Source organism: Pan paniscus, chromosome 4, assembly GCF_029289425.2.
Source record: "Pan paniscus chromosome 4, NHGRI_mPanPan1-v2.0_pri, whole genome shotgun sequence".
Classification (NCBI taxonomy): domain Eukaryota; kingdom Metazoa; phylum Chordata; class Mammalia; order Primates; family Hominidae; genus Pan; species Pan paniscus.
Genome location: NC_073253.2, coordinates 39,688,323 through 39,701,700, shown reverse-complemented (window position 1 = coordinate 39,701,700; position 13,378 = coordinate 39,688,323). Strand labels below are relative to the sequence as shown.

The following is a 13,378-nucleotide window of genomic DNA, read 5'->3' as shown; positions in this document are numbered from 1 at the left end:
TTTTGATTTGGGGCATTTGAAGAAAATACAGCAAAACTACAAGAACTGGTAATAAGCATGCATAATCTCACCTACTTAGTGAACCTAATATAAAGAACCACCATATTTGCAATATATATAACTGGTGAAAAACTAGTGTCCAGAATATATAAATGATCCCTATGAATCAGTAAGAAAAAGACAGTCAATAGAAATTTGGACAAAAGACTTTATATGGCATTTCAAGTGAAAGGAAATCCAGATGACCAAGAAACATGAAAATATTCCCAGCCATATTAATATTTGGGAAGTAAAAAATAAAACTACAAGGAGGTATTACATCTTTACCTTATTTGCAAAAATGAAATGATCTAATGATACTAAGTTTTGGTGATGATGTCAGCTCTTACATTGAAAACAATCACTGTGGAAAAATTTGTCCTTCAGTAAATTTAAAGATAAACATGCTCAAAACCTAGCAATTGCACTCTGAAGTATACATCTTTGCAGGTTATCTTTCATTACAGTTATTTTTTTCCCTGTCAGGACCCTAACTAATACAATGCCTTGGGAAAACTAATGAACATGTATCCTAGGAAGCATGTACAAGAAAGTTCTTCCCAGTCAGGAAGGTGGCCAAGAAAAAAATTTTTTAATGTTCATAGCAGCAGTGCAATATCCAAAAGTTAGAAATGAACCAAATATTCAGCAATGGTAGAATGGTTAAATTCTACCATGGCATTTATATTGAAACAGTAGAATTCTACACAGTGGTGAAAATGAAGGAAATAGCTAACCACAACATAGATGAATATCACAGACATAGCATAGAGCAAAAGAAGCAAATCACAGAAGGATGCCATCAACATGATTCCATTTGTATAAAGTTTAAAACAGTAAAAACTGAACAACTATATTGTTTTAAAGGTATATAGTTATATATATGAGATAAAACTGTAAAGAAAAGCAAGTGTTGCTCTCCCTCTCCCGTCTCCCTCTCCCTCCTCCCTCTCCCTCCTCCCTCTCCCTCCTCCCTCTCCCTCTCCCGTCTCCCGTCTCCCTCTCCCGTCTCCCGTCTCCCATCTCCCGTCTCCCTCTCCCTCTCCCTCTCCTTTCCACGGTCTCCCTCTCATGCCGGGCCAAAGCTGGACTGTACTGCTGCCATCTCGGCTCGCTGCAGCCTCCCTGCCCGATTCTCCTGCCCCAGCCTGCCGAGTGCCGGCGATTGCAGGTGCGCGCCGCCACGCCTGACTGGTTTTCGTGTTTTTTTGGTGGGGACGGGGTTTCACTGTGTTGGCCGGACTGGTCTCCAGCTCCTAGCCGCGAGTGATCCGCCAGCCTCGGTCTCCCGAGGTGCCGGGATTGCAGACGGAGTCTCGTTAACTCAGTGCTCAATGGTGCCCAGGCTGGAGTGCAGTGGCGTGATCTCGGCTCGCTACGGCCTCCACCTCCCAGCCGCCTGCCTTGGCCCCCCAAAGTGCGGAGATTGCAGCCTCTGCCCAGCCGCCACCCCGTCTGGGAAGTGAGGAGCGTCTCTGCCTGGCCACCCATCATCTGGGATGTGAGGAGCCCCTCTGCCTGGCTGCCCAGTCTGGAAAGCGAGGAGCGTCTCTGCCCAGCCGCCATCCCACCTGGGAAGTGAGGAGCGCCTCTTCCCGGCCGCCATCCCATCTAGGAAGTGAGGAGCGTCTCTGCCCGGCCGCCCATCGTCTGAGATGTGGGGAGCGCCTCTGCCCCGCCGCCCCGTCTGGGATGTGAGGAGCGCCTCGGCCAGGCCGCGACCCCGTCTGGGAGGTGAGGAGCGTCTCTGCCCGGCCGCCCCGTCTGAGAAGTGAGGAGACCTTCCGCCTGGCAACCGCCCGCCTGAGAAGTGAGGAGCCCCTCCGCCCGGCAGCCACCCCGTCTGGGAAGTGAGGAGACCCTCCGCCCGGCAACCGCCCGCCTGAGAAGTGAGGAGCCCTTCCGCCCGGCAGCCGCCCCGTCTGAGAAGTGAGGAGCCCCTCCGCCCAGCAGCCACCCCGTCTGGGAAGTGAGGAGCGTCTCCGCCCGGCAGCCACCCCGTCCGGGAGGGAGGTGGGGGTCAGCCCCCCGCCAGGCCAGCCGCCCCGTCTGGGAGGGAGGTGGGGGGCTTAGCCCCCCTCCCGGCCAGCCGCCCCATCCGGGAGGGAGGTGGGGGGGTCAGCCCCCCGCCCGGCCAGCCGCCCCGTCCAGGAGGTGAGGGGCGCCTCTGCCCGGCTGCCCCTGCTGGGAAGTGAGGAGCCCCTCTGCCCGGCCAGCCGCCCCGTCCGGGAGGGAGGTGGAGGGGTTAGCCCCGCGCCCAGCCAGCCGCCCCGTCCGGGAGGTGAGGGGCGCCTCTGCCCGGCCGCCCCTGCTGGGAAGTGAGGAGCCCCTCTGCCCGGCCAGCCGCCCCGTCCGGGAGGGAGGTGGGGGGTCAGCCCCCCGCCCGGCCAGCCGCCCCGTCCGGGAGGGAGGTGGGGGGTCAGCCCCCCGCCCGGCCAGCCGCCCCGTCTGGGAGGGAGGTGGGGGGCTCAGCCCCCCGCCCGGCCAGCCGCCCTGTCCAGGAGGGAGGTGGGGGGGGTCAGCCCCCCGCCCTGCCAGCTGCCTCGTCCAGGAGGTGAGGGGCGCCTCTGCCCGGCCGCCCCTACTGGGAAGTGAGGAGCCCCTCTGCCTGGCCACCACCCCGTCTGGGAGGTGTACCCAACAGCTCATTGAGAATGGGCCATGATGACAATGGCGGTTTTGTGGAATAGAAAGAAGGGGGAAAGGTGGCGAAAAGATTGAGAAATCGGATGGTTGCCGTGTCTGTGTAGAAAGAGGTAGACATGGGAGACTTTTCATTTTGTTCTGTACTAAGAAAAATTCTTCTGCCTTGGGATCATGTTGATCTGTGACCTTGCCCCCAACCCTGTGCTCTCTGAAACATGTGCTGTGTCCACTCAGGGTTGAATGGATTAAGGGTGGTGCAAGATGTGCTTTGTTAAACAGATGCTTGAAGGCAGCATGCTCGTTAAGAGTCATCACCACTCCCTAATCTCAAGTACCCAGGGACACAAACACTGCGGAGGGCCGCAGGGTCCTCTGCCTAGGAAAACCAGAGACCTTTGTTCACGTGTTTATCTGCTGACCTTCCCTCCACTATCGTCCTGTGACCCTGCCAGATCCCCCTCTGCGAGAAACACCCAAGAATGATCAATTAAAAGAAAAAAAGAAAAGAAAAGCAAGTGTTTTGCTGTCCCCAGAACCAGAATAATGATTTCCTCTGTGGAGAAGTACAGCAATGTGATTGGGGAGTGGCACCTGGTGCTTCTGGGATGCTGGCAATGTTCTATTTCTTGTCTTGGGTGGTGATTGCATGGATGTTCACTTTTAAAATACTCTTTATACATATATATTTTATATATTCTTGTTCATATATAACCTTTATAATAAAGAGAAAAAAATGGCAAAAACTGCTTTCGTTAACAAGATGATATTTTCCTCCATCTCTGCAGGCTAGCTAATTTCAATCGAGAAAAAAATACATTTTTTTCTTCTAGAACCTTGCTGAAAACAGCAAGAAAGAGCCATCCCATGCAAAATTTTTAGTTTTTCTCCTAGCATTTCCCCTAAGGCTACAGCCTCAATCAGTATTTGGTCTTCTTTCCAAAGACAGCTGTTGACAGTTAGACCAAATATTTTTTTGCCGTTTGTGATGGTTAATATTGAGTGTCAACTTGATTGGATTAAATGATGCAAAATATTGTTCCTGGGTGTGTCTGTGAGGGTATTGCCAAAGAAGATTAACATTTGAGTCAGTGGGCTCAAGAAGCAGATCCACCCTCAATCTGGTTGTGCACCATCTAATCAGCTGCCAGCATAGCTAGGATAAAAGCAGGCAGAGGAAGGTGGAAGGACTACACTGGCTAAGTCTTCTGGCCTCCGTCTTTCTCCTGTGCTGCATGTCTTCTGCCCTTGAACATCAGACTCCAAGTTCTTCAGCTTTTGGACTCTTGGACTTCCACCAGTGATTTGCCAGGGACTATCAGGCCTTCAGCCACAGACTGAAGGGCTGCACCATCTGCTTGTCTGCTTTTGAGGTTTTGGGACTCAGACTGGCTTCCTGGCTTCTCAGCTTGCAGACTGTGGGACTTCACCTTGTGATTGTGTGAGTCAATTTTCCTAAGAAACTCCCCTTCATATATACATCTATTAGTTCTGTCCCTCTAGAGGACCCTAATACACCACCAAACAAGTCACCAGTTTTCCAGTCTGTGGTATTTGTGTCCCCACTCCCTAAATTCTTCTCTCCAACCCTAAGTCAATTTGTTATATTAGGCTTTGTTATTTGCAGTACCCTATTTCTGTATCAGTTCAGTCACAAGCTTCCTGGTGCCTCTTCCTTGTTGAGTCACATGGGGACATGCTTAATTCTCCCAGAAATGTGTGACAGCATGTGCAAAATATTGCCAGCCAAGGAAGGTCAACCAATCCTTGGTGTCCAAGGTGTTTACTGGAAGTCAGTCACATAGACATGCATCACCCATGTGACTGACCTTACCCGTTCAGTCTCAAGACCCCAGAGGTGTAGTGATACCTCATGGCCCAGGGCTTCAGCCATTCAAAAACAGACATTCGCCATGATTCATACTGTTAGCATAAACTATCTCGTCAGACTAACAAAATGCAGCCCAAGGCCTCAGGCATACTAGAACACTATTATCAAACTGGAAATTCCAAGAGCTCAGGTCATTTCCCAGGAGCTAGTCAAGGAAGGGCCAGTACCTGAAGACACCTCTCTTTGAAAAGTGCAGGGCTGGAGTAACCTGAGGCTGCTGGGTTAACCCTTTACTGCATTAATGTCAAATTATTAGAATTGTATTCAAATAAAATATAAAAAAGAAAGATCACTTAGAGTAACTTTTTCCTGCCTCACTTGAATAATGCAGAGACACTTCAAATTCGTAACATGTTTAGGGGGTCTCAAGGAGGATGGGCTATGCGTTTTGAATATATGCATATAAAACAACAAATGACATAGGCCTAATAATTTCTTTGCATGTGTATAATCCTCTCTTCAATGTAATTCAAAGGTCTCTTTTTTAATATCAGTCTTTACATTGTCCCTGTAATATAGAGCTATACACCTTTCCTCAATCTTTTGTGATAGTAGGAAAAGTAGCATTATAAGCAGTATTTATAAATTTAATTCACTCCACCAGAAATGTTTTATTTTAAAGTTAGCATGGGACTTGCGGTATCCGCAAGGTCAGTGTCCCCACTGAAGAAGTGGCCTTCTAGAGTAAGAAGTTTCAGCATCAACATGGGTAATGGAAGCCATATAACAGAACTTAAGGAGGAACTTTGTGCTAAGAAAATGTAGACAGTGGTTATAGGCATATATGTAAGAAGGCTGTAAGTTAAAGGCAAGAGAGATGTAGCAATTAATAGGAGATATTTTTTCTGCCATCATTAACAAATGTATTTGTTTACTACTCCTTACTTTTTAACTCATCCACCTTGTATCCACTGCTACCTCTGCCAACCCTGTATCTGTTACTGAATTCTGTCTACTCTTGTAGGGCCTCTTGAAAATGAAAATATCCATTTGTTTCCATCTCTTTTGTCAAGCCCTTATCAGTTGTCTAAACTCTTGATTTTCCAACTGATTTGTCAGTTTTCCCTGCTCTAAACCATCTTATGCATTTTTTACAGATTAGCTATAAACAGCATTCCCATAATAGCACTCTCATGTCAAAAAAAAAAAAGCAGTTTTCAAAAGCTCTCAACTGTCTCCAAGATTTAGCAGTGGAATGAGTAGGAAAAGGGAGTGATTTTTAGTGTATTTAGTGATTTATGTGGTGTAAATGCTCCCACCATGACAGATTTCAAGTTATGTGATGTCAGCCAGTTCACAAAATTCCTGAAACTTTAACAGCTCTTGCAAGCCAATACAAGCTAGCTCCTATATATCACTGTCCATGATGCACTCTAAACACTGGCTTGGCATTCAGGGTTTCCTGAACAGACCAAGCTGTTTCTCCTTTCTGGCATCTGTGCTCCATTGTTCCCTCTGCCCAGAATATGCTTCCTGAATGCCCCTTTTCTCTCTCCCACCTACATAATTACCCATCTTTCAACTCAGCTCAAGGGCCACCTTCAGAAAAGTGTTCCTTGCCCTCTGGAAAAATTGATCAGTCACTATTTTTTGTTCCTGTTTCCCTACAAAGACCCTGAAACATTCTTTGCATGGCCCCCGATGTTGGTTTCTCCCTACCAGATTGTAGGCCCCAAGAGATCCTGGGCTATCTTTCACTTATCTCTGAATTCCAAGTATGAAGTGTATGGCCTGGCACACAGTAGATACGGAGAGTCATTTGTTGACATGTAAATGAATAAATAGTATGTGTCCAAAAGTGTTTACTACTATCTTATTGTTTTTATCTGGGAAGACAGAATGGTGGCTAAGGGCTGCTGTCACACTGGGTCCTAAAGAGTGGACATTCCAGAAAGAGACAATTGCATTTATTTCCCTTTATTAGATAATGGCTTGCTTTATACATGTTTTATTATTATACTGTGTCGTTTTGGAGTGGCTTGGGAGTATTTGGAAGAAGGCTTAAAATATGACTATTAACCTGGGGCTAAAAAAAACTGTTTTTGAGGAAATATTTCATTTAAAAAAATCATACCTGGTGTACCTGGTGCTGAACTGTTGTTTTTAGAGACAAGGTCTCACCGTCACCCAGGCTGAAATGCATTGTCATGATCATAACTCACTGCAGCCTGGAACTCTTGGGATCAAGATCCTCTCATCTCAGCTTCCCAAGTAGCTGGGACTACAGGCTGGTGCCATGATGCCCAGCTAAGTTTTTGTAATTTTTGTTGAGATAGGATCTTGCTATGTGGCCTAGATTGGTCTTGAACTCCTGGCTTCAAGCATTCCTCCTTCCTCAGTCTCCCAAAGCTCTGGGATTAACAGGCATGAGCCACCATGCCTGGCCCTGGTACTGAATTTTCTTTGAAGTAAGGTTCCATTTTGAAAAGCAGTGATATATTTGAACACACTTTGTGTTGGTAGGATGTTAGTAAATCTCACAGAGAGGTGATGCTTATTTCCCTGGAGAAAAAACTGTTCTTTAATTGTATAATTAAGGACAAATCACTTTTGCTTTGTAATACATAACTGAATTAAGTTGTTCAAGAAAAACTCAAATGACATTATGGTGACTATTGGCAACATGATTCCATTTATTAAGCAAACCATAATATTGAACTGTTCCCCTTACCAGTACGAGGTAATTGTGATAGTCTTACTTTGTAACTGCTGCTGTCTACAGAATGCTCAGGGAGATTAAAGATAATTCAGAGGCAAATGGTACTAACCCTTCTAACCTCAGCCTGTAAAGTGTAGTATGATTTCAAACTCTTTCCTGTATACACATACACACACACACACACACACACACACACACACACTACCTCTGCCAACCACATACCTATCATTGAGTTCTGTCTACTCTTGTAGGGCCTCTTGAAAACACTTCTTTCCATTTCTTTTATCAGGTTCTTATCAGTTGTCTAATATCTGGCCTTCTAACTCATTGCTTAGCTTTCACCAGTTTCTTTCCCTGCTTTAGATCATCTTGTGCATTTTTGTAGACAATACTTTCCTAATATCACTCATGTTCTTGGGTGTCTATGGAGAGAGTGAGAGAGAGAGAGATTCCCTAAATTAGAGACAAAAAGGAAAAAAAAGGTTGGGTCACTTCTAGGATCAAATCTAGTTCTCTTTTATGAAGCCTCAAAAGTTTTTTCCCTCTCAGAATATGCTAAACTTCAAATGTGATCTCTGAAACCATCCGCAAGTCTGAGATACGCCATGGTTTTTTGGGTTTTGCTAGCAATTCTGGGCAGAGATCCTGGTTGTCCTTCAACATTCTACTTTTCTGCCATATTATTAGAATTTTAGCTTGGCACATGATCACCCAGAATAGACTACTGTATTTCATCAATTCTTTATAAACCACTAAGAAATAATACCTAAGATAGGGAGTCTAACAGGTTACCACTGCATAAATATGGGACACCAAGGTTTATACCTTCAGAGCAAGGATAAAGGAGAAATCTTCCATGAAGAAAGAGGGAGCAAAGCAATTTGCATGCTCAGTCTTGGCACTGGTTGGAAGGAGGGACTGCCAGTGAGAATTTGAACCATAAACCAGTACACATGTAGGCTTGTAATCTGCATTCACACAAATGGTATCATCCTAAAGAGCTCAAGCAGAAAATGTAATTAAAGTGAGGTTAGTATTGCCCCTAGTGACTGGCAGAAGCATATGCAAATCCTCTATGGAAGAACTCAACTTCAATTCAGGCAGACAACTTAGTATCTCAATTAAAAAGATGTGATAATGTGAAAAATAGGTGTTACAGAATTGATGACTACAATGTATCTCCCATCCTTGAAGCTCACACCCTCCCAGCTAGGGGTAGCCATGTGACTGAGTTTTGACTAATGGGATATAAAAGGAAGTACTGGCCCGGTGCGGTGTCTCACGCCTGTAATCTCAGCACTTTGGGAGGCCAAGGCGGGTGGATCACCTGAGGTCAGGAGTTCGAGACCTGCCTGGCCAAGATGGTGAAACCCCGTCTCTACTCAAAATACAAAAAGTAGCCGGGCGTGGTGGCACACACTTGTGATCCCAGCTACTCAGGAGGCTGAGGCAAGAGAATCGCTTGAACCCGGGAGACAGAGGTTGCAGTGAGCTGAGATTGCACCACTGCACTCCAACCTGGGTGACAAAGCGAGACCTTGTCTCAAAAAAAAAAAAAAGGAAGTACTGTGTGTGGTTGCTTCTGGGAACCTTCCTTTCTTGCAGCTGTAGCATTCTCTTTGCCTCTTCTTTCTATTTCTCTGTTCCATCCTGCTGCCTGGAAGCAGATGCTGCCGTTTACACCTGAACATAAGGGTTGCACAGGGGGATGGTAGAGTAGTGGGCTGCAGGGGCTGATTCTTGGGGCTTTGTAAAACAGAGACATATCAGCACTGGCCTGCACACTTTGAGACTTTCACAAGAAACAAATTAAAAAATTGTTTAAGCCATAGTTACTTGGGTTTTCCTATTAATTATAGCTGAATCCTAGCTGATAAAGGACATAAAGATTATTAAGACATGTTTGTCCTCAAAAAATGGAGAGCCACCCCAGGGACAGTTTCTATTCAATGTAGGGAGGGCTATAATAGATGAATATACAAAGTGGGAGTCTAGGGAGAAATCGTCTGGTAGAGGAGGGCAAAGAGAAATCTAGGAAGATGTTTTTAAAAATATGGAATCCTTGAACAGGACCTGGTTTTAAAGGTTTACTTCAGAATTGAACATATTTTTTTAGTCTAGACCTTTAGGGGAAAATCTTAAAGCTTTCAGGACTCAAAGACAAGTTACTGTTCACATGGCTAAATTGCATTCCATATTTATTTGACAAATACTTATTGCAGGTCGGGTACTGTTTTAGCCACTGGAGATGCAGTAAGAAACTTAATTAATTTTTTTTTTTTTTTTTTTTTGAGACAGAGTCTTGCTCTGTCACCCAGGTTGGAATGCAGTGACATGATAACAGCTTGCTGCAGCCTTGACCTCCATGGCTCAGGCCATACTCCCATCTCAGCTTCCCAAGTAGCTAAGACTACAGGTCTGCCCCACCACCACCAGCTAATTTTTAAATTTTTTGTGGAGACTGGAGTCTCACTAAGTTGCCCAGGTTGGCCTCAAACTCTTGGCCTCAAGCCATCCTCCCACTTCGGCCTCTCAAATTGCTGGGATTATAGGCATGAGACACCACGCCTGGCCCAACAAACTTTTAAAAATCACTGTATTTATGAAGTTTACATTCTAGTTGTGGAAACCGACACTAAACAAATACAGACATTTCAGTGGTAAGTGTTACAAAGGAAAGAGACAACAGCATAAGGGAATGGAACATGAAGGTAGGGGACACTTTTAGAATAAGATGATCCGAGAAGGCTCCTCTGAGGAAGTGACATTTAACCTGAAACCTTAATGATACGAAGGATCAAAACTATTTTAAAAATTCGGAAGTGGAGGTGGGGGAGAGAAGTTCTAGGCAAAGGGAGGAAATAGAAGCCGATGGCTCTCCACCAGGAAACAGTGGATGAAGAATGGAGAAGAATTGTAGGGCCCAAGATCAGAGAGATGAGTAGGGCCAGATCATGTGGGCAAGCTTTTATGTATTAGCACGCTTAGAATTAATATTCTGCTTGAGAACTAACCTGATATTTGAAACAGAGTGAAAAAGAAAATACCTCCCACAGTATACTTCATAGCTTCTTATTTAGCCCAAGCTGTCAGGGAAATAAAGTCCAGCTATGGCTAAGTTTCACGTAATGCACTGCTTTGGAGTTTTTGTCTCATCTGTTAGAGTAAGATAAGTACCACATACTATTATAAGGCTATATAGCATAAAATGATGATGCATTTTCTCCTGTCATTGATAAGAGGATTTTTTTAAAAGTAAATTTCTTGGTTTAGAATTTGAAAGCAGTTTCAAACTTGGATAACACAATTCAGATCTTTTTTTTAAATTATTTTTTATTTATATTTTTTAAATTTTTTTTTTTGAGATAGGGTCTGGCTCTATCACGCAGACTGGCACACAGTGGCACAATCTTGGCTCATTGCAACCTCTGCCTCCCAGGCTGAAGCCATCCTCCCACCTCAGCCTCCCAAGTAGCTGGGACTACAGGCATGCACCACCATGCCTGGCTAATTTTTGTAGAGAGGGGGTCTCACTTTGTTACCCAGACTGGGAGATTTTTCTGTACTTGGCTGTATGCTTTCCATTGATCTGCTGCTGTTTTCACTATTATTCCTTCTTTTGTGTGGGTATTTTCTTTTGATTTTTAGAATTTTACTTGTAAACATGCTACATATACATATAATTTGGTGCCCTGTTTTTCCATTTACATATTATACTTTCCATATTAGTACATTGTCTGATATTTCTGCATAATACTCAATTCAACTTACCTGCTATTGTTTTTATCATATCTCTATTACAAACATTAGGCCCATTTCCCTTCTTTAAAAGAGGAAAGTTTGAGGTTATGGGCGGTGTTCTGATAAAATAAATAATATTTTGTCATGTTTGTTTTTTCATTGATTAGGAAACATTGTTTTGAATTTAATGCCTCAAATTTGGTGCACAATAATTTGAAGGGAAAAACTGACAAGTTTGAAATGAACATTGATATTACATAATTTACATTGAAATGATACATCTTTTGTAAATTTGTAAGAAGAATAAATAAATGAAAACCTGATTACCTTTCTTATTTGAAGTTTATTTGGGGGGTCAGAATTTGACTTGCTTCTGTATTATTTCACTTTTCAAAAGAATCCGCCGGGAAAGATTAAAATTCATGGTCTTCAAATGAGAAATCAAGCCTTACTTTATTCAAAAGAAAATGTTGGAAGCCCATTTAGAAATGATTTAATATTGAAGTTCCTATAGTGTTAGTTATAAATTCAACCTTGACATTTCTCAAAATTATACAAAGAAGTGGTAGAGTAGAGCTGGGAGTTCATTGGGGCTTGTAGATTTTGCAGGAATTTTTTTTTTTAATGTGTTAAAACATTTTATTTACAATAACAGGCAGCAGCGGGATTTGGCCTGGTGATGGAGCAAAGTGACCCCCTGCTGTAGAGCAAGGTGAGTGAGTCACGCCCTTGACAACACATTCTTAGAAGTCATGCTAGTTAGGGGCAAGTTCTGTTTCTTCCACCAACGTCTTCAAGCCTCAGAATCCTTTTCTATCAAATGGGGCTAATAATAGAATACACCATACCTCAGAATTAAGTGAGGCTGTGCAAAAGGTGCTTAATTCTGTGCCTGAAATGTAGCAACAGACAATAAATTCATCTAACAATAAATTCTTATGAAGAAGTTATTACAATAAATTCTTATGAAGTTATTACAATAAATTCAGTGACAAGCAATGATGGCAATGGAAATAAAAATGGAGAAGCAGATGCAATTAAGAGATTTGAAAAGTAAAATTGGCAGTTCCTGGTAACTAAAGCATGTGTTAATGATAGTGATATCCTTGGACCATTAGTTCAGCTTTGAATACCCTCCCCAATTTCTCTGCTTATTCTTTTTTTTTTTTTTTTTTAGTATTTATTGATCATTCTTGGGTGTTTCTCGGAGAGGGGGATGTGGCAGGGTCATAGGATAATAGTGGAGAGAAGGTCAGCAGATAAACACGTGAACAAAGGTCTCTGGTTTTCCTAGGCAGAGGACCCTGCGGCCTTCCGCAGTGTTTGTGTCCCTGGGTACTTGAGATTAGGGAGTGGTGATGACTCTTAACGAGCATGCTGCCTTCAAGCATCTGTTTAACAAAGCACATCTTGCACCGCCCTTAATCCATTTAACCCTGAGTTGACACAGCACATGTTTCAGAGAGCATGGGGTTGGGGGTTATAGATTAACAGCATCCCAAGGCGGAAGAATTTTTCTTAGTGCAGAACAAAATGGAGTCTCCTATTTCTACTTCTTTCTACACAGACACGGTAACAATCTGATCTCTCTTTCTTTTCCCCACATTTCCCCCTTTTCTATTCGACAAAACCGCCATTGTCATCATGGCCCGTTCTCGATGGTCGCTGGATGTTTTATTTCCCAGAGAACCAAACCTTAGCACTGTGCACGCCACACCTGAGGGCGGATTCTCCCAGGCCAGCCCAAGTCAGGGCAGGGCTGGAAACTAGGGGCTTGTTGCCCAGCAAACCGCCACAACAGAGAGCGGACTCGATCCTGCGCTCCGGCGGGGCTGACCTGCCTGCGTCCAGCCCCCGCGCCCTGGGCCTCCCTGGGTCTGGGTCTGGGTCCGAGTCTGGATCTGGCCCTGCGCTCAGGGCCCGCGGAGGAGACTATGGACCCCGCCGGGCGCGCCCGGGGCCAAGGGGCCACGGCAGGGGGGCTGCTGCTCCGGGCTGCTGCGGCCGCCAAGGGTCTCAGGGAAGACCTGTGGGGCGCGGCCGCCCTGCCTTGGAGGAGCCTGTCCCGGATCCCGAAGCGGGAGGGTCTTGGAGAGGAGGACACAGCAGTTGCTGGACACGAGCTCCGTGAGTCCCGGGACGAGGTCTCAGAAAATCAGGCTGCGGGGCGGGCTGGGTCGAAGGGACTTGAGAAGGTACCCAGAGCAGCACCTCCGGACGCTGCAGGAGGGAAACTGGCGCGGCGACTCAGGCCTGGGACCCTGAGTCCCAGCCTGTACCGCTGCACTCCCTGTTGGCTGGTTTTCAGCTTTGGAATCCACCCCCACCATGTACTGTGGGTGGAAGGACAGTATTATTCTTCCGAATTAAGGAGGAGGCTTTTAAAAATAATGATTAAGTCCTTT

The 13,378-nt window shown here is 45.0% G+C and overlaps 1 protein-coding gene across 1 annotated transcript in view; it reads left to right on the top strand.

Annotated features, from left to right (window-relative positions):
* Positions 1 to 922: 922 nt before the first annotated feature.
* Positions 923 to 13,378, top strand: part of ANKDD1B (ankyrin repeat and death domain containing 1B) — a 66,097-nt gene continuing 53,641 nt past the window's right edge. The window contains exon 1 of the mRNA XM_063604430.1: positions 923 to 13,100. Coding sequence (XP_063460500.1) covers positions 12,908 to 13,100 — 193 coding nt within the window. The 5' untranslated portion in view covers positions 923 to 12,907. The remainder of the gene's footprint in view (positions 13,101 to 13,378) is intronic.